A 21,907-nucleotide genomic window follows, 5' to 3' on the forward strand; every position below is an offset into this window, starting at 1 on the left:
AAAGATCAGCATACCCCTTGAGTGGAGTACATGCAGTCCGATTGGTGAAGTGGGGCGTTTTATTATTCGTTGTGAAAATAGTTTGGTATGACATGGTATGGTATGGTGTGATATGATATGATATGATATGATATGGTATGGTATGGTATATCCCGCTATGGTGCGGCAAGCCACGACACATTGGTATTGTAGCGCATGGCACAGCATGGCATGGTGGGGTAAGGCACGTAAGCACCAACAACGCGTAGAGACGCGCGAGCTGTGAAGATGCCGAATTTGGGGGCTCCTGGATAATTTAGACCAGCTGACAATCTTTAACGTGAACTGTCATCTGGCGTTTTTGCCTCTCCCACACGGTTGAGTTCCCATTTCGCCTCTGCAGAGCCGCAGCCCCAGAAGACTAGATTAAATTCCTCGACCTGGAGTGCCCACTCGAACTCTATAGATATTACTTCATCGCAATGGGTGAGCTTAACGAAAAGAAAAATCTCACTATGAATGCATTCGTTGTTCTCAGGGGCGTGGAGTTCATTTATGCAATGCACGAAAATACCTTATTCTTATGCTATTGGAGACAACCTCTTAATACCTGTGCATAATTAAAAACAAAATGCATTATCTTACTGCTTCATTGCACTGTTTCCCCTAAAACCGAGTCAACATGGCATTGCCATATGCAGGGGCATCGCTTCCTCTGCGTAGTCGTCTTCACAATTAATTTTGCAGAAGGTTAGGTTACCAGATCTACAGCTATGCAGTTGAATGAGCGCATAACTTTGCCGCTTGAAAGCTTGCAAATACAAGAGACCAAGGTGAATAAGTTGAGCCCACCGGTTCAGTATGGTTTCGCTAAAGCGTGGCATTCGTACTGAATCCCATGCGAATTTTGCGTTGAAATTGTTACCTGCTCTTAAATTCTTTTCTAGGCTTCGTGCTTATGACGTCGGCATCCGCAATTCCACCGTCAGCCACCCGCTGGTTGAAATGATCCTCAGGATACCCATTTGTAAAAACGCTCTTCCCGTATACGTCCCCAGCAGTTCTCACCAAGCACCACCACCATCTTCCAGCAACTCCTGCGTACGAAGCGAATACTGTGACGTGTCAACTCTAACGTCTCTATTTCTTCACGATCACAAGCCAGCAAAACGCTCGGCCATCCGCGTTCGAAACTCCTAACCATCCCACGAATGTGGCCCGCCGCGGTGGCTCAGTGGTTAGGGCGCTCGACTACTGATCCGGAGTTCCCGGGTTCGAACCCGACCGCGGCGGCTGCGTTTTTATGGAGGAAAAACGCTAAGGCGCACGTGTGCTGTGCGATGTCAGTGCACGTTAAAGATCCCCAGGTGGTCGAAATTATTCCGGAGCCCTCCACTACGGCACCTCTTTCTTCCTTTCTTCTTTCACTCCCTCCTTTATCCCTTCCCTTACGGCGCGGTTCAGGTGTCCAACGATATATGAGACAGATACTGCGCCATTTCCTTTCCCCCCAAAACCAATTATAATATCCCACGAATGTTCTCATAATACGCTGCTGTTTTGTGCTTGGCCCCACTTCAGCTAGAAGTGTTGTTGATGGTTGCGTTAAGGGGCAAACAGGATTAATCTTCAGCAACGCTCCATATACTAGTTGCACTTCACCGCATTGGTTGCCATTAGCCGGATGAGTCCACTTTGCAGAACATCGCAACGTTGCACCAAGCACTCACTTAAAAGGAAACGCCTCGAGGATAAGGACGAAGAAAGGTGTGGGGCATTTCAGAACTAAAGTTACGGAGTGCTGAGCAGCACGGCACAAAGAAGGTAACAAGAGGGAAGAAAGAAGTGAAGGACGATTTTAACTGCCTCCAATATTAAAGAACTCACCTCACTACGGTAACTTGTAGAACACTGATAGGAAACGTCTTACGCCTGCAAGCTTGCCTGCACTGAAAGACTGGCTCAGTGAGTAAATCACTGATTGAATGCGAACGCGTACTGAAACAGCGGATGCCTCCTATGCTTCGATGTGCGACATTTTAAACGCCGTTTTTTCAGGGCATTTGCAGAATTTCTTACATTGCTCCTTCTATTACAATCGTTTCTCGGAAAAAAGCCAATACTACTCTGCAAACAGCCGCAGGGCAACTCCGGTCACACTTTTTTCCCCCGCGTTCTTTTGCATTGCATGATTGGCTCGCAGAAAGATTTTCGGTTGGGTTGTGTTAAAAAATACTTCGAAAAGCATCATCTTAATATCGAGCGTTCGACGTGCATACTTTAATGCTTAGAATGCGTACGTTTCCCTGGTCGAGCAGAAGCTTCTTTACAACGAGTCTGTGGCGCGCCCGTCTTTTTCCTGCAAATTAAACTACCTCCTGTTCTTCCCTTGAACAACAAAAAAGCAGAGGCACGCTACGGGCGATATTGAATTAGAAAAATACGTTAGACATCACTGAAAAGCAAGGAAAGGCGAGAAAAAATACTAACGATTATTTTCATCACCATAGATCACAATAAAATAATAGGTAATTTTTCCGAGGGCCTTCATTTTACCGAAGCAGTCCCACAGAGGAAGCCCTTTGTCCACAAACATTTTCCCCTTTACTATCGTGCTCGACCAACCTCAAGGAGAGAAAAGAGCAGGATACAAGAAATATGAAAGATGCGAAGAGAAATGTTAAGTAGCCGCTACTTAACGCTAATTGCTGATGAAAAAAAGCTCGAAGGAAACAGGTGACAGCATACACGTGTGCAGCAGCTATAGAAAACTTTGGCGATAATTTTATGCTTTTGCAAGGGTATGCCATGAATTGAATAAAACCACCTCGTGTCTTAATAAGCAGCAGTTTTAAGCGCGCCGCGTCCTGTGTTCTGTGTTTCTTTCTTCCCGTTTAAACATTCTGTAGTGTCACAGTTGTAGCGCTCTAGCTGAAAAGCATTTTTCTGGGGATTTAGCAACTCGTCTCGTCGCACCTAGAGCTAAGAAAAGTGGAACTGCCAGCAAGACTAAAATGGACTCTCAAGAGCAAGGTGCAATCACATTAACTCGATTGTGTTGAGGCTCCCCTTCAGGGGAAAATCTCGCGTTGTACTAGCGGCTTTGTTGCGGAAAATCTACAAACAACCGTCGCGTCACGCGTGTTTACCTGCAATGAGAATAATTGAAAAGGGGACTTGTAATGTGAATTCAAGGACTGCGCATGACTCAAACGTCATAACTTTATTAAGTACGTGATTTGACGTGACGAATTAGTCAGTATTCGACCCCAAGAATCTCGGGGAGCGAGCAAGCAATGCTAGGGACTAGGCAACTTCGGTAAGTAGACTTGGCTGGCGTGGAAGGGGGTGTGCTGTGTTTTGTGGCGCTGGCTTACTTTAAAGCCTAGTAAGGGGGTAGTTAATGAAGTGGTTAAATACTAATCAGTGAGAAATTAATCAAAATATTATTAGGTGCGTAAACTGCAGTGTCGAAGAGTTCAGAGACAAAAATGTGGACACTGTGTTGTAATAATTGATCATGTTTGAATGTGAAGAAAGAAGTGTTACAATGTGTGGATGGAAACTGCTGCAGGGAGCCATCAACACTGTCACGCCATACTCTTAAAGGTGGAGCTTAAATGTCCCCAAAACTTTACTTGCTTAAAGTGCTTGCTGATACTTTAAAAAGGCCTTTTCGGTCTACGCATGTTGCTAGTATCTGCCTAAAATGTTGTCTTACCGTTAGTATCTCACAACTTTTATTTTTTCCGGACATGTACTTCAAACTTCGTGTGCCTAGCTCACAGCGTCTAGCCAATGTCAGCCGATTAGATTATATTTGGCAATGTCACGAGACTACTCCCGAGACCAAAGTTTGCCTGAGTGTAGTTTTGTGACGGGAACCTTTACTTCATCCCTCGACATTTGAATTATGTCTGAAGTATTGTTTTTTTTTTTCAGAAATAAAGAGTTCCAGTGGGTCGACATTTGCGCAAGTGCCCAACTTAACGTTTTACAAATACTACGTCGGACTTCCTACGTCTAGTTTACAGTTGTCGTCAATCACGGAGAGTTATGCGTGCTAGTTGGTACACGAGAAGGCGTTATAAAAAGTGCTGTGGTGCATTACCAACGGCTGAAATGTAATCGTAATGAGCCTGACCTTAACGAGCTACTACCAAATGGGCGCTGCTTAGGAATCTTATTAGGCTATCCAGAATGGGAAGAAATTCAGCGCTGCGCTTAGCTTCCGTGGCTAAATGGTTCTCGTACACGCAAGCGGTCCCAATTACGCAGCCAGTTTCCTCTCCAGGGCCGACAACTGCGAAATAAAATATTCAGGGACACCCTTTTCCGCTAAATGGACGGCGCCAGCGTAGTTCATGATGACACCTAAACTCTCAATCCAGACAGCGAGCTTCATTACTCGCAACTCTTTCCTCGGAGCAGAATGATAAGCATGTCTGGGGACTTGCGAGGAAAAAATTTAAAAGGCAGCTTTAAAACTCCCTTTTTTTCTGTGTCTTATAATCCGCCGTGAACAATGAGCTTATATGTGTTTGTTAAAAGTCGCTGCCGCTGATGACCGAGTTATTTATGGGCATCCAGAATTCCGGCATGCAGATAGCTAGTTTGGTATTCTTGTCAAATCTCGCATAAGAAGCCCTCAAGGTAATTGGTAGTGCCCCGTGTGAAAAAAAACACGCCAAAAAAACGAGTAGTGTGATTTGCGCATGCATGATTATTAGTCATTTAAGTCAAAAATTACGAAAACAACACCTAAGTTCACTGGCTGTCAAAGTCATCATTATTGTAAAGCTGCTTTACGTATTTATAATGCAAGAAAATTACTGCATCGTGGTTAGGTGCTATAATACTGCCCGCAAGGCTGCCTACTGAGCGAGGCCTATTTCAGCCAACACATTAATCTCGCAGGACCTAATTTTAGGAACCGGGGTGCGGTCCGGAACGTAAAATACGTCCCAGCGTGACTTAATTCCCGGCCCCTGGCTCCAGGAGCGTTGCGGCGATCCATTCTTATGTGCGCAGTAGTGTGTATGCGTGTAGAGTGTAAATTTAGAAACGAGAGGAAACCTAAGTTAATTATAAGCTTTAGAGGTGCCACGGCGTCTTTTCATAGGCGTGACACCTTTAAGAAATTGGGAGTGAAAAAATCTAGAGCTCTTGCTGCGCGCTTATGATTACACGCCAGGTCCCTTGCCCCACCCCGCACGAAACTAGAGCTTGTCAGGGAACGTCGCACATGCAAGGAGGAGCGCGGACAAGGACCATTTTTTTTTTAACTGCGAAGCTTTTGAGAAAGCTGTATAGCTTTCCTTTGTACCAGTATGGTTGAGTTTCGGTGGATGCCAATGCGTAATTGCTCTCTTATGCAAGGAGGAAGCGTAGGGGTTTCCTGTTGAGTGTGCAACACGCGCACTAGGTTTCACAGGGGAAATTCTGCAGTGGTTGGTGGCAGCAAAGGGTTTGCTGTGGGCCGCCGGAATGGTGTAAGCACGCGGCCGGTGAGATAAGGGGAAAGAAAAAGAAAAGAAGGTTAAAGAAATGCTGCTACCGCGGGTGCACTGCGCTCAGTATACATTGCGACACCCACTGTTACAACGTGCTGTCCTTACCTACCTTTGCATATTTCGGTTGCGCCCAAAACGGTAATACGGGAAGGCACCGGGCCGAATTCCTCACAGCTTTTAGGTTGCGCCTGTATTATTTAACGGCGATTTAGATGCTAGCGTGACTTTCAACGAGTGCGCGTCATAGGATTTCAAACATGAAAAGAAAAACTTGCAAAAGGAGAGGTGAGGTAAGGCACCACTGGGAAACAATTCCAGAGCGGTGAGCGGACATGCCATCTGTATTGTCATTGTGAAAAGGGGGACAGTGCTTGACATGCGGGTAATCAGTGGAGTACATCACGTCGTGCCATTCCGCGGTCAGAGTGCACGGAAAGGATCGGCGGCATTCTGGATGAAATGAAGCCGCTAATCTGCGCGGACCGCGCTCGCACAATGTTCCGACAGCGGGCTTTATCCGAGCCCATCAAGCCCTTATGCATGGATCGCGGTGAATGGGGCGGCATTGAGGTTACTAAATCCGTCAAGGCTGTTCAAGCCTTCCGGCTCGACAACAACGGGTCTCGTCGTTTGTGTCAGCCAAACGAGTGCTCTATTCACCGCCTGCAACCCGCCGCTCTCACCGGGATTTTCCCGCATGTTCCGAAGCGCCCTTAGGGATAGAGAAAACCGCTGGCGGTGCGTGGTTGGGATCAGGTTTTGCAATATAAGAAATGTGAACAACAGAAAATACTTATGAGGGTAAAAAGGGCAACAATTTTCCGCTAAATGACTTCGGACGATTAAGAAAACTGAAAATTTCATTACTAGAAGGCGCCTAACACTGCTTCAGTCTAATGTTACTGATCAGCGACAAGGTTAAATTTGTAGCTACCACTGAAGCTTGCAAGATTAGTGAGATATGGAGAGTTCGACAAGGGAAGGCAGGACGGGTGGAAAATGCATTCACAAATAAACACTCCGTTGCCACCGCCGTGGCTTGGCTATCTTTTTGATCTTGCTGGTCTGAACAGTGCTGCCCTCAGCGGCAGCATTCGAAAATGGTGCGGCGAGGCCCTTAAAAAACAACCACAGTGTGTCACTAACGGTAAACTGGAAGCCAAACAAGTTCTCGTTGAAATGATCCTAAACGAGCTCTCATAAGCGTCGCAGCTTTTCCAACTATCCGAGCCTACCAGCATCGTTTTCAAGAGCCTAGACCTCAGGGTGTGGTCACTGTCATCTATTCTTGACGGTTTTCGGGGTCGCAATTCAGGATCCCTTTGCCGCCGACCTACCTTTGCCGTTTACTCTGTGGGCTAAAACACATAAATGCTTTCTAAGCGTCAACGTATGCGTTCACACGCAAGTTTTCGACGACGTTTCATCCTTCATCCGAGCAAAGTTTGCAGGGAACGGAGAAGGGGGGAGGGGGGGGGGGGAGTAGGCCGAGACAACAAAGATGAATCTACTCCGCTTGCTTGGGCAGTTTTACTGCCCAGGCAAGCGGTATTCCCGGCAACTGAAATTTCAGATTCAGACTACCACTCAGACAGCCTCGTCGCAATGGCACTCTTTAGGCTAGACTTGGTTTGAACGCTGGGTGTGCAGAACGCTTACGGTACCGTTTACGAGAAGTAAGCAGTCCGCATTGCCCCAACTTTGGCAGAATAAAGCACATTGTCACGCAGTGGGGACGGTACTCCGGCCGCCAGGAAGAAAGCGACAAGGGCTTCGAAATAAAACTGTTGAATGGGCTTAGTGGCGCCCCGAAGACAAGGCACCATGGCTACTTTCGTCATGAGGCGATACTGCATCTCGGCTGCAAGCACAGCAGTTTGTCTCATAAAAGTCGTCTTCGTGTATTCGCACTTACTGTATGCCTATCCTCTCCTGTTCAAGTGATTCCCTCGCACTTGTTGCCATGATGCAGTAGCAACTAATTGGATCGATGAGGGTGGTGGTCTGTAAGCGGACAGCCCCCTGTATTGGAGGTGCGGTAAGGATGAGCCTTGAAGTGGTGCATCGGGAGGGTCGAGTCTTCGATCTGCGAAGCTTCAGCCAGACGCCGCCATTCCCGCATTGTAACACTAGTACTGCAAAGGCAGTAATCTAGACAAATTTATGTGGTTGTCAGCTACAGCTGATGGAAAGGAAGAAGAAAAATATCTGACCTTTGTCATCCTTAGAGGGGTGGTAAATGATGGTAAATGATTCTGAAACATTACGGCTGCTCCGAGAGCCTTTCATCCGCTGAGGAGTTACCGGCAATTTTTCTTACAAAGCACAACACACAGGATTACGGTGGCTTAAAGCACTTTGTCACATTTATTCAGAGTTTCGTTATCATTTCCACTGGGCGCGAACACGATCAGCAGCAAATAATATGATCCTATGCATCTTGGAGTGGTTTTATAATTTAACAACGTTATCAAAACTATAAGGCGTTTTGTCACAGTGACAAAAAAAAATTTTGAACAAAAGTAAGAGCTGCATTACTAATGGTTAAATTTTACGCACATATTTTGCGGCATTTTCGCAATGTCACCTCGAAGGCGAAGCACAATTCCTGTCATTGTGGCGAATTCTTACTATAACTGGCATCTAAGCATGCGATTAGAATAGAATCACTTTTTGAGCGTGAAGAAACACTCGCAGACCACAACACCGCCACCAATATACAGCTACACTTCGGGCCATACAAGTTTACGGTTGAGTAAGTTCTCACTCATCCTTAACTTATCCAGAAGACTGCGCAAACGGATGCGCAACGATGCAACCTCGTCCGCAGCGCTCAAACGCAGACCGAACTCGGTCTGCAAGAGCTGCAGTATGTCGTCTTCGTCACGCATCACTCGCTTTTCCACTATGCCGTCAGAGGGAGACCACCGGACAAACCTGTCATTCATAAGGCGAAGCCAAGAGCCGTCGGCCGTGGACCGCCGGCCCACAAGGAGCATTCGTCGCATTGCACTGTCCGGGTTAGTCGAAGAGTACCAGTTGAGAGGAACGAAGTCCAGCCAGTCCAGATTGTACGGTTCGACGGTATAGAAAATTTTCCAGCCGCCGCTGCTGGTGGGAACTGCGACGTCTATGCTCTCCGTAGGCTCCGAACTGTGAATTACTCGGAAAGGCGACGCGTCACCTTGTACAGGAAGAGCTCGGTGCAAGCCGACCAAGGCCATACCGACGTCAGCGAAGTAGCGGTCGCCGTTCGAGAGCTCTACGCTGAGCACCATGTGGGAGAGCCGCGTCCGCTTAGGCGAGTCGTCCGGAGTCGTGAGACGAAGGCGGGCAGCACGTAGCTGCACGCGGTAACCGAGTGCCCGCAGCAATCGACCGAAGAGGGAGTTGAGTTCGAAGCAGTAGCCTCCGCGGCCACGCCGCGTCACCTTGCTGAGGACGATCTCGGCATCCAGGCTGATGTGCCGTTCCAGTAGAACGTCCAGGTTTTCGAAAGTGACACGTTCTAAATGCGCCCTCACGAGGACGTCGAGGTTGTCCAGGTTCGGGTCGGCGGGCTTGGAAACTCCTAAATACCTCAGGTAGTCCTCTACTCGTTCGTCGGACAAAGCTTCCATCGAAAAGATCGGGTGATAAAGTTCTTTCGCTGCAAACAATCTTGCCTGGTTGCGCGCGAGAAAGATTCTTTGATTTCAATAGCTCGCTGCGTTGCCTGAAAGCGTTGAGTGGAAGGCCTTGAATGCGCTTGAACAGGGCTGATGCTGTTGTTGTTGCTGAACAGGGCTGTCGCTTTTCTTGCAGCCGTTGAAACAGACACTTCTTCTTCCTTCCCGTCTCACTCCATAGAATAATACTTATTTTTAATTGGCCAAGAGCTGTTAATTAGTAAAGAGGAATCTTCCGGCTTGCCTTTTAAAGATCCTGTTTGTACATGCCTTTCTTCCTTGGTCGTGCTCTAAGAAATGTTACATCACTGGCTCACAGCTGGCATGCTGCCTGCATTTTTTTCTTATTCGATCTTTTGCGTGGCTTTTGGGTATGCTAAAGCCCCACTTCCGGAGGGCAACGCAAGCTAATGCAAGGCAGTTACAATATCGGTTTTCGCGTCCTGTGCAAGACTTCGAGTATACTCTTACTGGAACCGCAGCAGTGTCCTTCCTTTGCTTCCAAGCACAAAACCCCTCCACTGTCTGTCTCTAACGAAACGTGGAAAGCAGGGACAGGGCTAGCCTCTACGTTGCGGCAAACAGCATGCTGTAGAAACTCAACCACCGGCACCAGGCGAAGGGATATTCAAGTTTTCCAAGCAGTGAGAAAAACGTTTCGCTGTACTGTAGCTTTCTGAAAAAATTCGGTTACGCGGGGGAAAAACTAGATGGGGATCACCTACCGAATAATACTGCCAGGCAGCTAACACTCGCGAATCCGACTACAGAGCTGCACAATTCGAGGCTTCCACCTGGCCTACATGAGGAAGTGACGTGGTCGAATGTGAACGGATGCTTTCCCATGTGTTTTTATTCTGAGCGCTAACAGCTGCTGCATGTGCGCATGAAGTCGGCATTGGTAAAAAAAATGGGCAGGAAATGTCACGTAGCCTATATTCTGCGATACAGCGCAGAACAAGCACACAGAACGCCCTCTTTCTGGGCTTGCTAAACGTTGCATTTGAAACGCATGAAGGAACCGCAAAACGAATCCGCACGTGTTTCTGGCTTTGCCCCAGTGTCGTTGATACGCTATACGGAATACGGTACGACGCGCCACCTAAGCTTTTTGCACGTGCTACTCACGGCTCGCAGACTGCTGATATTTTAAAGACTAATACGCTAAATATTTTCTGCAGGGAAGTAGCGAACGTTTGGCTCGCTTTTTCTTCTCGTCGGCACAATATTCTGGCATAATACACGTGTACTGTAATACTCCTGTTACATGGGCAGCGTTAACCGCTGTTAATGTAATAACGAGTAAGCGAAACAGCAGTTTGCCGCTAACCACTGTTATCGCGAACCGAGCATGGCAAACTCGGTTTCCGTCGTTAACCGAGAAAATGGTGGCGTGTTAGGACGAACGGTGCCCCCATAGACATCAAAACGCGAACAGCACTCTAGCTGGCCGATTTCAACAACCTGCTATCGCGATCAGAATATTACGCGAGAGCGTATACAGGACGTTAGGTCGAAAAGCCGTCCGCGTAGTCGGCACAGCCTGTCGGAAATAATCCGGGGCTGCGTAAAACAAGTGATGTCATTGTAAATTATGATTCTAGTGATTTGTTATTGGTGTATGTGTGATAGACGATCAGGACTCCATGAAATATTTGTAATTAATCAATTATTTAGTTATGAAAAATGAAAAAAAATTATAAAATGGGGATTCAAAGGTGTCAAAATGCTCAGAATGAAAACCCAGTGCTGGATGATGCAAATTAAATAGATTAGAGCGTGTAATTGATTAATCAAATAATAGATACAATTAAAGGCATGAAAATGCATTCAAAGGTTCAAACTGCTCAGAATTGAAAGAGTAACCGACTACGCAGTCGTGTCATACCCTTAAGAAGGAGCTAAATTATTCTCCCCAATTTTCCTACCAGTGACGCACATGAGAAGCAAATAGTAGTGCAACGTGGAATGGACTGCAGTGAAATAAAGCTGACGCCTAATTTTGATTGGTACGAATGAGCGAAACTGGTTCAATATTCCAGTCCACTTAGTTATAGCACGGATCACGACCCGACTATGCTGTGTCCAAAGGAGATTTTCGTGCGGATGCATAGCAAAAACTTTTACTTCCATTGCGCACCAAAAGTCGAGACTGAAGATTTATTGGATTACAGAGATGGATCGGTCTGCTAATTGAAGAGAATATAACATATTTTATTTTACTAACGCTGATCGCATGCTGGTTGGCCGTAAACCAAGGAGACTGATTCTTGAGCCACACGTTTATAGCAGTAATTTCAATTGACAAATCATAACCAGAACAAAAAACGTAGGGGTAATCCGCGTAAACGATCGTTTCTGCAGTACCTGGCATGAACGCATTCTTACTGATAGTAGAGAATAAACTTTAAAGGAACCAGAATGGAGCTTCGCGGTACACCATATTTTATGGTCATATATTTAGGGGAATCCATCAAGGTGGAGTAGATTTGAAAACAGGGAGTAATTACTCATGGACATTCAACAAGCGCAGCTATACAGCTAAAAGGAAAGCTCTGCAGCTTTCTCAGAAACTTCGTAGTTTACAAAAATTTCTTCCCGGTTCGGTGTTTGTACACGGAACTATCGCTTCACTGGAACAATCCCATTACCAACTGAGCTAACGGGGACGGCAAGCTTGTGGTAGGGCAAGAGCGAATTTATCAATAACTCGAAGTGGGAATAGTGTTGGTCAAATGCTTAGCGGAATCCCCCAAGGTGGAGTAGGTTTGGTTTATGGGGGTTTAACGTCCCAAAGCGACTCAGGCTATGAGGGACGCCGTAGTGGAGGGCTCCGGGAATTTCCACCACCTGGGGTTCTTTAACATGCACTGACATCGCACAGTACGCGGGCCTCCAGAGTTTCGCCTTCATCGAAATTCGACCGCCGCGTCCGGGATCGAACCCGCGTCTTTCGGGCCAGCAGCCGAGCGCCATACCCACTCAGGCGGCTCCAAGGTGGAGTATATTTGAAATAAGGGAGTAATTAATCATTGGCCTCCACCCAAGCGCAGCCGCACGGCTACAGAGGAAAGCTCTACAACTTTATCACGAGCTTCCTAGTTAAAGAAAAATTTCTCCTAGTCCGAAGTTCGAACCGATGACCAACGCTTGACGGGACGAGTCGCTCTACCAACAGAGCTAACTGGGACGATGATCGCGAGGCGGCATAGTGACGTCGATGAAAGAAGCAAGATCCTCCCTCAAAGAAAGACACGCTGCTACATTGCATGCCTCCAAACCCACACGTTATCACGTTCTGCTTCAAGAACCTCAAGGCGGCGCGAGACTTCTTTATTTCCCTCACCTCGTCGCTTGAAGGATCCAGTGTCCGCGCCCTGGACAAGCACTCAACTCGGCGCCACGGCAGCGGATGTGACATTGCCAGATGTGTTACAGCGTCAGGTGAGAGAGCGCGGGAGCACGTGGAGATATGGAAGCACCGGGGTCGGCAGTTATAAGGCAGCCCTTAGGGAACTGGGTGCGGACGGGTTAGGAAGGCGCTGTGCTGGAAGTTTGCCGCGATTTTGCAAGGAGGCGTACACGCGAGGCACTCTTGCGCGAGACGGTGGCCAACGTATGCGCATCCCTCAGCGAACACAAACATGTGCAGGAACGGGGTTGTGGTAATTAATCGGCTGTTCAAATGCGCCCGTGGTCTCTGTGTTCCACCAAGATGCGACACTCAGCTGGGAAAATAGGATGCGCGAGGTCAGAACACCGCTACCCTGCTTGCTCTCCCAATATTCTATATCTTTTTTTTTTGCTGAGGTCAGAACACCGCGACCTCGCTTGCTCTCCCGATATTCTATATCTTTTTTGCTGTTTGTCAAAGAAACTTTCTACCTTTGGGTTCCATATCTACAGCGCTAGAGACGGGACAGAAGGAACATACACAAGTCACACAACAGAGCGCTGTTTTGTGGTACCGTGAATGCACCTTGATAGCTGGTGCCACTGGATCTTTGAATGATCTGGTCCCGCATGAAAATGTACCAGAACCTTCATGTGTTCCATGTATGCTCGCACTTTCTGCAGCCATTTCGACCTTAGATGCGTGCAGTCTTCTTCCAAGGTTAGCTGAGGGTTGAACACAACCAAGTAAAGCGGAATGGTCGGGTGGCTGCAGCAAGTGCGAGCGTACAGAGAACACCTGGAGGTTCTGGTACATTTACATGCAGGACCAGAGCATTCAAAGATCCAGCGGCACCAGTAATGAAGGCGTATTCATCATACCACTAAACAGCGCTCTGTTGTATGATTTGTGTGTTACTGAGCGCTCTGTGGCGTGATTTGCGTGTGTTCCTTCTGTGCCGCCTTTAGCCCTGTAGATATGGAAGTTAAAAACCAGCGCGCCCAGCATACTTTATTCCGCTTTTGGGGGCCAATTTTTTGGGCTCCTACGATGGAGTGGTGCTGCTAGAAAGCGCCACATTTCCTGTCTCTTTTCGTCGTGTCGAAAATGTTTTCAGTTGTTCTCTGCCAGCATGTGGTGTTGGTATGGTGTAATGCGGCTATGCCACGAACTGGAGATTGGCGTTTCTTACGCGTCAAGCGTAAAAGCATGCATGGGGAAGCACGTACTCTGTTCGGGTGGGCACATAGGAAAGAAAATACCCCCGTGTATGCATAAAATAACGTTTTAGTTTCTCAGCTGGCTTATACTCTTTTTCTCCCCCATAACCTGTGGTGTGGCTCAAACAATGAAATTTTGCGGCACCTAGTTACCGGTCATCAAGAGAACAAAAGCTCACAAAAATGGTTGTTATCGGGTGCAGCGCTCACACATCACACAGGCCTGTCTTCTAGAGGTACTTTACCTCTAGAAGACAGTATCTATCAACGACAACGAGATTCTTCAAGAAAGGTTCTTACAGAACGGAAAAGGATGGGTAGCCTTAATCATATTCTATGAAATAGGAAAAAGAAGCATACTCAATAGAAAGAGTGTGACAGCGGAGCACAATAACAAAATAACAGGCAATTGGTCTTCAACGAATAAACGCCCAAAATATGCTCGACTCCTGAGGTATAAAGAGGCTAATGCTTTTTCTGAGTTCTGCTACCCAATGCACATATTAGGTAGTTATGGTTGTTTAGAGAGCTGTATTTAAGTATCGAGACACGTTTACCACGTACCCGTGAAAAAAGTTTACGCTCTTTTTCATCACTCTGCATTGGTTCATTGGTCGCCAGCATAGCGCCGGCTGTAATGAGCGTCGTGTCCGCGTTTATTCCGCCTCCGACCATAGTCTCTAGCCAGAGCTAGAGACAGGTAGCTCTTCTAATTCCGCGGCTTCTTTTTGCGGTGTTAGTTGCTATTAACTCTTTCCAAAGCTTTGACCCGTAAGCGCCGGCGTCCGCAATCTAACCGCAAGGCACTCGTTCATAAAAATGTATTCCCTGCCAAACCAGCCATCATTGTACGTTTACGAGGCGGATGCGCTAAACACTACTTTAACATTCTTTAACTTCACTCTTTAGGCAGACAGCGCCGGTTTCTTCAATTACCTTCAATACAATATAGCGCTACAAAACTAAACCGATCCCAAAGCAGTGGCGACATCAAGGAAAAGAGGTCTAAACATCATTATTCAAAAGAAAGATGTAATTAAAGATATTCAACACATAACAGCGCATTTCAGTACGCAAAAGCCCTTACGCTACCTTCAAATTAACATAAAATTTAATATGCTTCCATTTGTTCACAATCCCAAGCAAGCTAACGCCGGATAATTCGCGTTGAGGCCTGTAACCACCCTCTGATTTTTTTCCGTTATGCTCAGAGTCCTCTCATTTCGTGTATTGATCCTTTACCTTCCTCGTTCTCACGTGAGAGTCAGTCTCATGTGCGTCAATACGTATAATCGGACGGCGCACCCTACTGAGGCACTTTTCGAAACGGACTGAGAGCCCGGAACAGCAGCGGCTTAATTTGCGTATCCTTCTACCAACGTCAGAACGAGGCCTTCTTCACGGGAAAGGGGAAGGAAGGTAAAGCACCGCCCGCTAGAAAAAAGGATGAAACAAGCGTCTCCGTCAAAGTAAGAAGGCGAATGGCGTGAAGAGAGACTTGCTCTCCGCTGCTGTAGGGACCGCTATTTTTGAGGAGGCTTGGTCAAGGAATTTCATGAAGGCACGCTCCCGCCAGCGAGCAGGATAGACGTTGCAGGGAATAGGAAATGCGGCTAGAGATTCACAACGAGAGCGCGAGTGCTGTGGAGAGGATACGGAACAAGAGGAAGCTGTGGTTTTAACGGGAGCCGCGCGACAAAACTGAAAGTAACCTGCTCAGCGAGTGGGACGGAGAACTGCAACTAGGATGAAACGCAGCAACGTTAACCGGTGAAAGCGGATTGGGAGCATGGCCATTGCACGGAAACCTTAAAAAGCTAAAAAAAGCTAACAAACAAACTTTAAGTCCAAGCAAGCATTCAAGAAAGGAGAAAGAAGTAAAGAGATACGTGTAGGGCACATGTACCAAGTTCAGGTGTAACTGCAGCAATAAAAGATGCTCGGTTCTCGAGTCGAATTTCGCCGGCGAGCATATAGCCTTTTGAGGTGATAGTGGGAGTAAAGAACAGAAAAAAAACGTTATAAGAGGCTTGAAAGTGCCTGGGCCACATTTGAACTGATCAAGTTGAGTCTAGAAAGCGCTCCTGACATGTACTAGATGACGATCACTGCGTTTTTTTTTCTTTATTGGGACAAAGAGATCTCCTGGTTTGAAAACCTACGTTTTCCTAATCAAATAGTCGCCTTAGTAAGGTCAGTTTCAGTAGATTACTGGCTGCCTTCATGGAATAGAGGCAGGTAACGTATCATATGCATATTGACACCATGGCCAGTTTTGAGCCATCACTTTTTCTCATTCAACTCTTGTACAGGCTCTATAGTACAGTCGCACACGCCGGGAGGGATTTTCATTATATTTGCATTTTGTGCAGGCTGAAAGAAAGAGATTGAACAGAAATACTCAGAAACAGGGTTCTGTACGCATGCGAATACAGTAGCCAGTAGAGTGCAAAACGATCCTGCAGATTTTGAGAGAAGTCCAGGTAAAAACTCCCTGCGGCTGAAGGGTCTCTTTTAGCGTAAGGAAGTAGTTGTGGACAGCGCCAGCGCATGGATTTTATAGCTTTCATATTGGATATGCTTGATGAAAATTTTCAGAATTGCATTTTGATAATGCCGGACGTACGACCGCAAAGATTTCCCAATATAGTGCGTCACAAAAGTAACACGGAATAAACACTGTGGTAACATGAATGGGGCGCCGCAAAACGGGTGTATTGACGACGGCAATGTGAAAAAACAAAGCTTAGGGATTTTGGGATCTCTGCCAAAAGACACCACTGGGCGGTCAATGCACTAGAAACAAATGGCTTCGCAGACAGACCCAACATAGGAAGTAAGAGATACTACTTGTGAATATCATGCTAACAAACAGGTCTTTCATATTACACCGCATACGTACTCGCATAATATGAGAGGCAACGCGAAAAGGCATGGTGTCCAAATCTCTGTAGCACACACGAGTAAGTTCAGTATCTCATGTGGCAGGCGTTGCACTCAAACCTGCCTGGTTCGAGTGTTTTCTCTAGCAGCTACACGGAACAGGCTCGAAAGCCCGAAGCTAACGGCTTTCCAGGAGAGTCTGCTTTGTTTAATCACGGTGCGATAAAGGCTATATTATCGGCAGTCATAGAAAAAGCATAAGTCAATACAAACAATCAGGCTGATAACTTCCGTGAATAATTATTTTCAATAACATTAGTATTTTTTTGCTCGCACTATGGTAACTTCAACAAAAAAAAAACGTTCTCCTTAGTAGGCCAGCGCACCTGCGCCGACGAGACAGCTGCAAACTACCTCTAATTCAATACAGTTCTCAGTTGAGGGCCATTTCCTTGCAAAAACAGGAACAATAGTTTGTTGGAGGAGGAAGAACCTGTCATAGAGATCTAATCTTGGCATCTACTTTAGCTCCTATTAAGTGTTTGCGTTATATGAGCAAAGCGCATCCTCGTCCGGATGCTTCCCTTAAGCGCCTTTGCACCTCTTGAGTGACGCCCATTGTTGGCTTCTCTTCAAACGTCTGGATGTTGGCTTTGCTGACGACTCTGGGCTAATTCTTGTTCTTCGGTGACGTCACGAAGCTGCTGATGGCACTCCTGGCTATTACAGATGATGTTCCAAACAGCTTCTCGCTGTAAATGTTGGCAATTGTTGCGCATTCTACTTTACTAACGATCTCATTGCAGTTTCATGTGAAACTGTACTTTAGATGCGCCCGTGGCAGTGATGTCTACAATCCAGTTTCATGTCGCTTCTTTCCACTACTCTTCCTTGACGGGTTGTCAAGTCTTCAGCAAAGCTTGTTTAGAGTATGACACCGCTTGAAATGCGGCGCGCGAGTGCACTTTTGAAATGTCCTTGCACGAGAACACTTACTTTGTCATTGCACTCCAGCGAGCTCATCGTCACCGATGCAGAGAAGCGCTAAGACCTTTACCGCTCTCCGATTATTCTTTCTTTGTGCGATACCGTTGCTTCATCCCGAATGACCGAGATGAACAAATGAAGTTAGTGCCGCTCGCGAAACGGCTTCTGTCAGAAGCGCTTCCACGTGACAAAGCTGAGAGGAAGAGCCGAAGGAACAAAGCAACAGGCACTATGAACCAGACATGTCGTTAATTCGAGAGCACAGATCAAAGAAGGCGAGCAGCAGTTCGCCACTTGGAGTAAATCGCCCTCTGGCGAGGCGCTGTTCGTTGTCACATTAGGGCAACTACTGTGAGAACTGAAATGAAGCAATTGAGTGCGCGGAGCTTCTCTTGGAAACTCATTTACACGAAAATATGCAGTAAGCGGGGAACGCTGTTGTCCTCTTTCATCTTTTTTCCTTTCAAAACACATACTGTCTCCCTTTTTGTACCGCACTTCATTTTCGCTCTTTTCTTTTTGCAATCGTTTAGGGACTGCGCGTCTCTCATAGCCTAAGTCGCTTTGGGACGTTAAACCCCCATAAACTAAACTAAACTTAGGGACTGCCCTTCTGGTGCTGCGGTTGTGACTGCCACGAGAGAGCAGTCTACAGCCATCGCTCTCCATACAGGCTATTACGTGGCAGGGACCTTTCAGCATCCTTGAAAATGTCCCAGGCTCATCCTTTGCTCAGGCCCACACTTAGCGGTAACGATATCCCGAAGTGATAAGAGACCTGTAAGTCTTGAATGAAAAATTATTCACGCGACTGTCACATACTCAGAGATCCACAAGGCATCATAAACATTTGTCATACTGTAATAACACATCCACCGCCGACGGTGGTTGCCCCTACCGGTCTCTACCGCGAGCGACTGCATCAGACGCCATCCCGCCAGCCACCGGTATTTCGCAACAATTTCTGATGCGCGGATATCGCCTTTCCCTGCACTTTTGCTTATTTAAGCTTCTTTTATTCGCAGTCTTCACCGTCCCTATTTCACGCAGGCTTAGAGCAAATTGATACTCTCGACGCATTATTGTCACTTGATGTTTTTTTTTGCCCCTTTTTTTCTACGTCTGCGCAGGATACGAAGCTCTTCGGCTGGAAAGAGAGCTCTGGACCTCTGACTTAGTGGTTCTGCCGCCGGGAATGAAAGGTTTGCAGAGCGGACCGCTTCTTGGTCCGGCTGCGGCGGCTGATACTGGGGTGATAAAACGCTGAGTCGTCAACAGCCGCTCTGTGTCTTCGACGGTCGTCGGTATAGGCCGAGGCACTTTGCAGCTGTCGCCGTCTCTCTACGGCTCTGCGTCTCTTGCACCCTCCATCCCTCTTCTCTGCCGCCCCTGCAAGCAGCGCTCAACGAACGTTTCTGCCGTGGATGCTAACTTTGCGTCTAGGTCTATTTCTCACGTTTATTATTTTGTTTCTTTCCTGAAGGCTTGGATTGCCATGGGTCGTAGGGGTAGGCGATACATTCCTGCAGAAACCTCATTTTCGATTTCACTTAGCCTCGCGCAGTGACGACTTCCTGGCTTTCCGAGTTTACCAGTAATCTTTTTACGCTTCCTGTGATGAGATTTTTTTGTTTTATTGAATAAAGAGAGAAGAAGAAAGGATGCCTTGATCAGAAGCTGGCAAAGAACGGTGGAACGATATTTAAAACATAAATCATTGAATTTTTTTTGTTTGAGTTGCAGTTTAATTAAACTTCGATGTCAGCAATGAGCAGTAAAGGAGAAACTGTTATATCTTGATTTCCATGTTGTGGCTGGGAAATATTCGTTTTTTGATTAAGATACTGTTGGATGTCTGCAAGAACACAATTATAATTTCGCACAAATTGCGAAAACTAACAGCGCATAAAAACAGAAAACATCCGTTCATTATTAGAGCGGAGGGCATAATTTTCAAATTATCTTAATGCTAATTGCCGAAGGGCTTATTTTAACATTAAAATAGTTTAAGAATTCAGAGTAAATTGCATGCAATAATCTACGACATATGTTATACAAACATCACGTTAAGTGCGGAATTGTTTGTAAATGGGAGCTAATGCAACAACACTGGACAATTCGGACGTTGTGCATTTGAAGCGATATCTTCACCTAGTGCCTGTTTAGAAGTACCAGATGCAGCAGAAAGGTCTCCAGAGTTTCTTTAGTGTGGTTGCTCACAATGAACGCAGTCATAAATAGTGTGATTCGTATTTTTTAAGTAAAATTGTGACTTCACGAAAGTGACTTTCAGCGACTTATGTTGCGTTCATTTTTCCTGTAGTGTAAGAGCTCTGATAGCATTGTTATTTATGTCTGAAGTGTAAGAAGCTTCGCGCTCTCGGCATGCATTTTTATTTTTCAGGTTCTTTTCACATGCGTATTAAATATTTCATGCAAAAAAGAATACATGTGACAAACCGATCGTTGCACCCACAATCGTGTGCGCGAACACGTTAAATCTCTTTATGGATCAAGTTATTCCGAACTGAAAGGTCAATACCGTGATTGTAAAAAAAGCAAAAGAAAAAGTGCGGATTCCTTAAGTGCTTTTAGTTACGCACGCTGGCATCGTGTTCTGCCACCGCCATAAAAATACAAGGAAACTAGGGAGGCATATTTCATTCGTAAAAGACAATAGCAATTCATAAACCAGCGTTTTTATTGCTGCTTTATAAAGATACTTTATTTCTTGGTGATTCATGATTATAACGGAGGCTAGAAAAAAAGTATGGGATGGGAGCTTTGCGTTGGAAAAGCTTTTAGTGCGTGACTTAAGAGATCGCATAAGAAATACCCCTTGAAGATTTCTGCGCATGTGGTGTAGGCACTGCAAGCTGAATATACTGTCACGTGTAAATTTACGATTTTTTTAAAGCGTACCTTCCAGTCAACATTCGTCTTTTTGTGGAGTCTTGCTTAGCCGTTCGGCTTGTTTTCGTCCTAATCTATGCACCATGATCTGTTACCACTTTACCCGACTTTCTATTCTGCTTCAACACATTTCTGATGCTGAAGTTGTTTTTCATGAAAGTTTTCTGGAAACTCAGTTTATCATAATAATGTGCGTGGCGTTCACAAGTAGAACTGGTGTTTAAGTTCATGAACTGTCTCTATCATAAATGGTCTATTTCCTTACCAAGATGAGTACCAGGATTCGTGGCATGCCTTTGCGAACAAAAGCATCCTCACATACACGTAACTGAGTTTATGCACACGAACACGAAAGCACAATCTCGTCGACGTTTTCTAAACTACCAACGTGAGTGATTCCTGTCCCTGCCAGAAAAGTAGGCTTCAGATAACATTCACATTTACACAGAGTACAAGTTCAAGAAACATTTGATGTTCTGGAAACTGCCCATTAATCTGCTGATAGAGAAAACAAAACTTTGGTTATGTGCACTATGATGCAATATCTACTATCATTGGACCAGGAACTACTTATGAGGCTGTAAATTTTTTCGCCCACCTTTCATCATTGAAATAATTCATGTTTGACAACTGTTTTGTGGCCAGCAATGGTTGTTATATTTGTAAAGGTCGCCCAGGAAGGCGACCGCGGCAACATTTATTGAGGGCTGCCGAAGTGGGGAAAGCAGTGGCCCTGGCCAAGGTCCCGAGCGTTCTTCCCAGCGCGTGCTGGGGACACTTCGTCCTTTTCGGCACTACGCGCACTGCCAGCCCCACGGGTCGCTACATATTCAATGAACGAGAGGTTCACATATTTATTACAAAAATTGAACTTCTTCAAGACAGGATGAGGATGTAGCGACAGATGTGTTACAGTCCTTGAATTTCATAATAAGCCCCTCTTCTGCAGCGAATTCCATACATATAGTTTACAGGGCGTTTTAAAAGAATGATTTCAAACCAGCATCACTCTTACTATCGCATGATGGCATCCATAACGTTGTAAAAACGATCAATGCAGAGCATAATTTCGCCTGAGTTGCATTTGGCAAATATATGCAAGATAGTTGCAATCTCTTCAATCTGCAATCTCTAAAGCTTATATGATTGTGTAAAGCGGTACCTTGTGCGAGCTCCATCCATTCATACTTCCCAACAATAACGAATATGCCTTCATTTATCGTTTCCCCGAACGCAAATTTCATCTTTGTGTATACGAATATCCTCAAATCTCTCTCCGTACTCTTATAAAAATGTTTTTTTTTTCGTCAATGTGTCTCTAATCAAATATCAGCACCCTTTTGTCTGCGT

At 46.0% G+C, this 21,907-nt stretch overlaps 1 protein-coding gene and 1 long non-coding RNA gene across 2 annotated transcripts in view; both read right to left on the bottom strand.

The window, feature by feature from the left end:
* The window catches only part of LOC144097224 (uncharacterized), a 125,233-nt gene that overhangs the window by 69,082 nt on the left and 34,244 nt on the right, over positions 1-21,907 (bottom strand). The gene's annotated exons all lie outside the window — the stretch shown is intronic.
* On the bottom strand, positions 7,842-9,953 carry LOC144097223 (arylamine N-acetyltransferase-like). Its single transcript, XM_077629970.1, has one exon. It carries the CDS (start codon positions 9,110-9,112, stop codon positions 8,216-8,218), a length of 897 nt encoding a protein of 298 aa, XP_077486096.1. The 5' UTR covers positions 9,113-9,953; the 3' UTR covers positions 7,842-8,215.

The sequence above is a fragment of the Amblyomma americanum genome, chromosome 7 (assembly GCF_052857255.1).
Source record: "Amblyomma americanum isolate KBUSLIRL-KWMA chromosome 7, ASM5285725v1, whole genome shotgun sequence".
NCBI lineage: Eukaryota > Metazoa > Arthropoda > Arachnida > Ixodida > Ixodidae > Amblyomma > Amblyomma americanum.

Excerpts from the sequence above, each read along its gene's own strand:
- LOC144097223 (XM_077629970.1), bottom strand. The coding sequence starts at position 9,112 with ATGGAAGCTTTGTCCGACGAACGAGTAGAGGACTACCTGAGGTATTTA.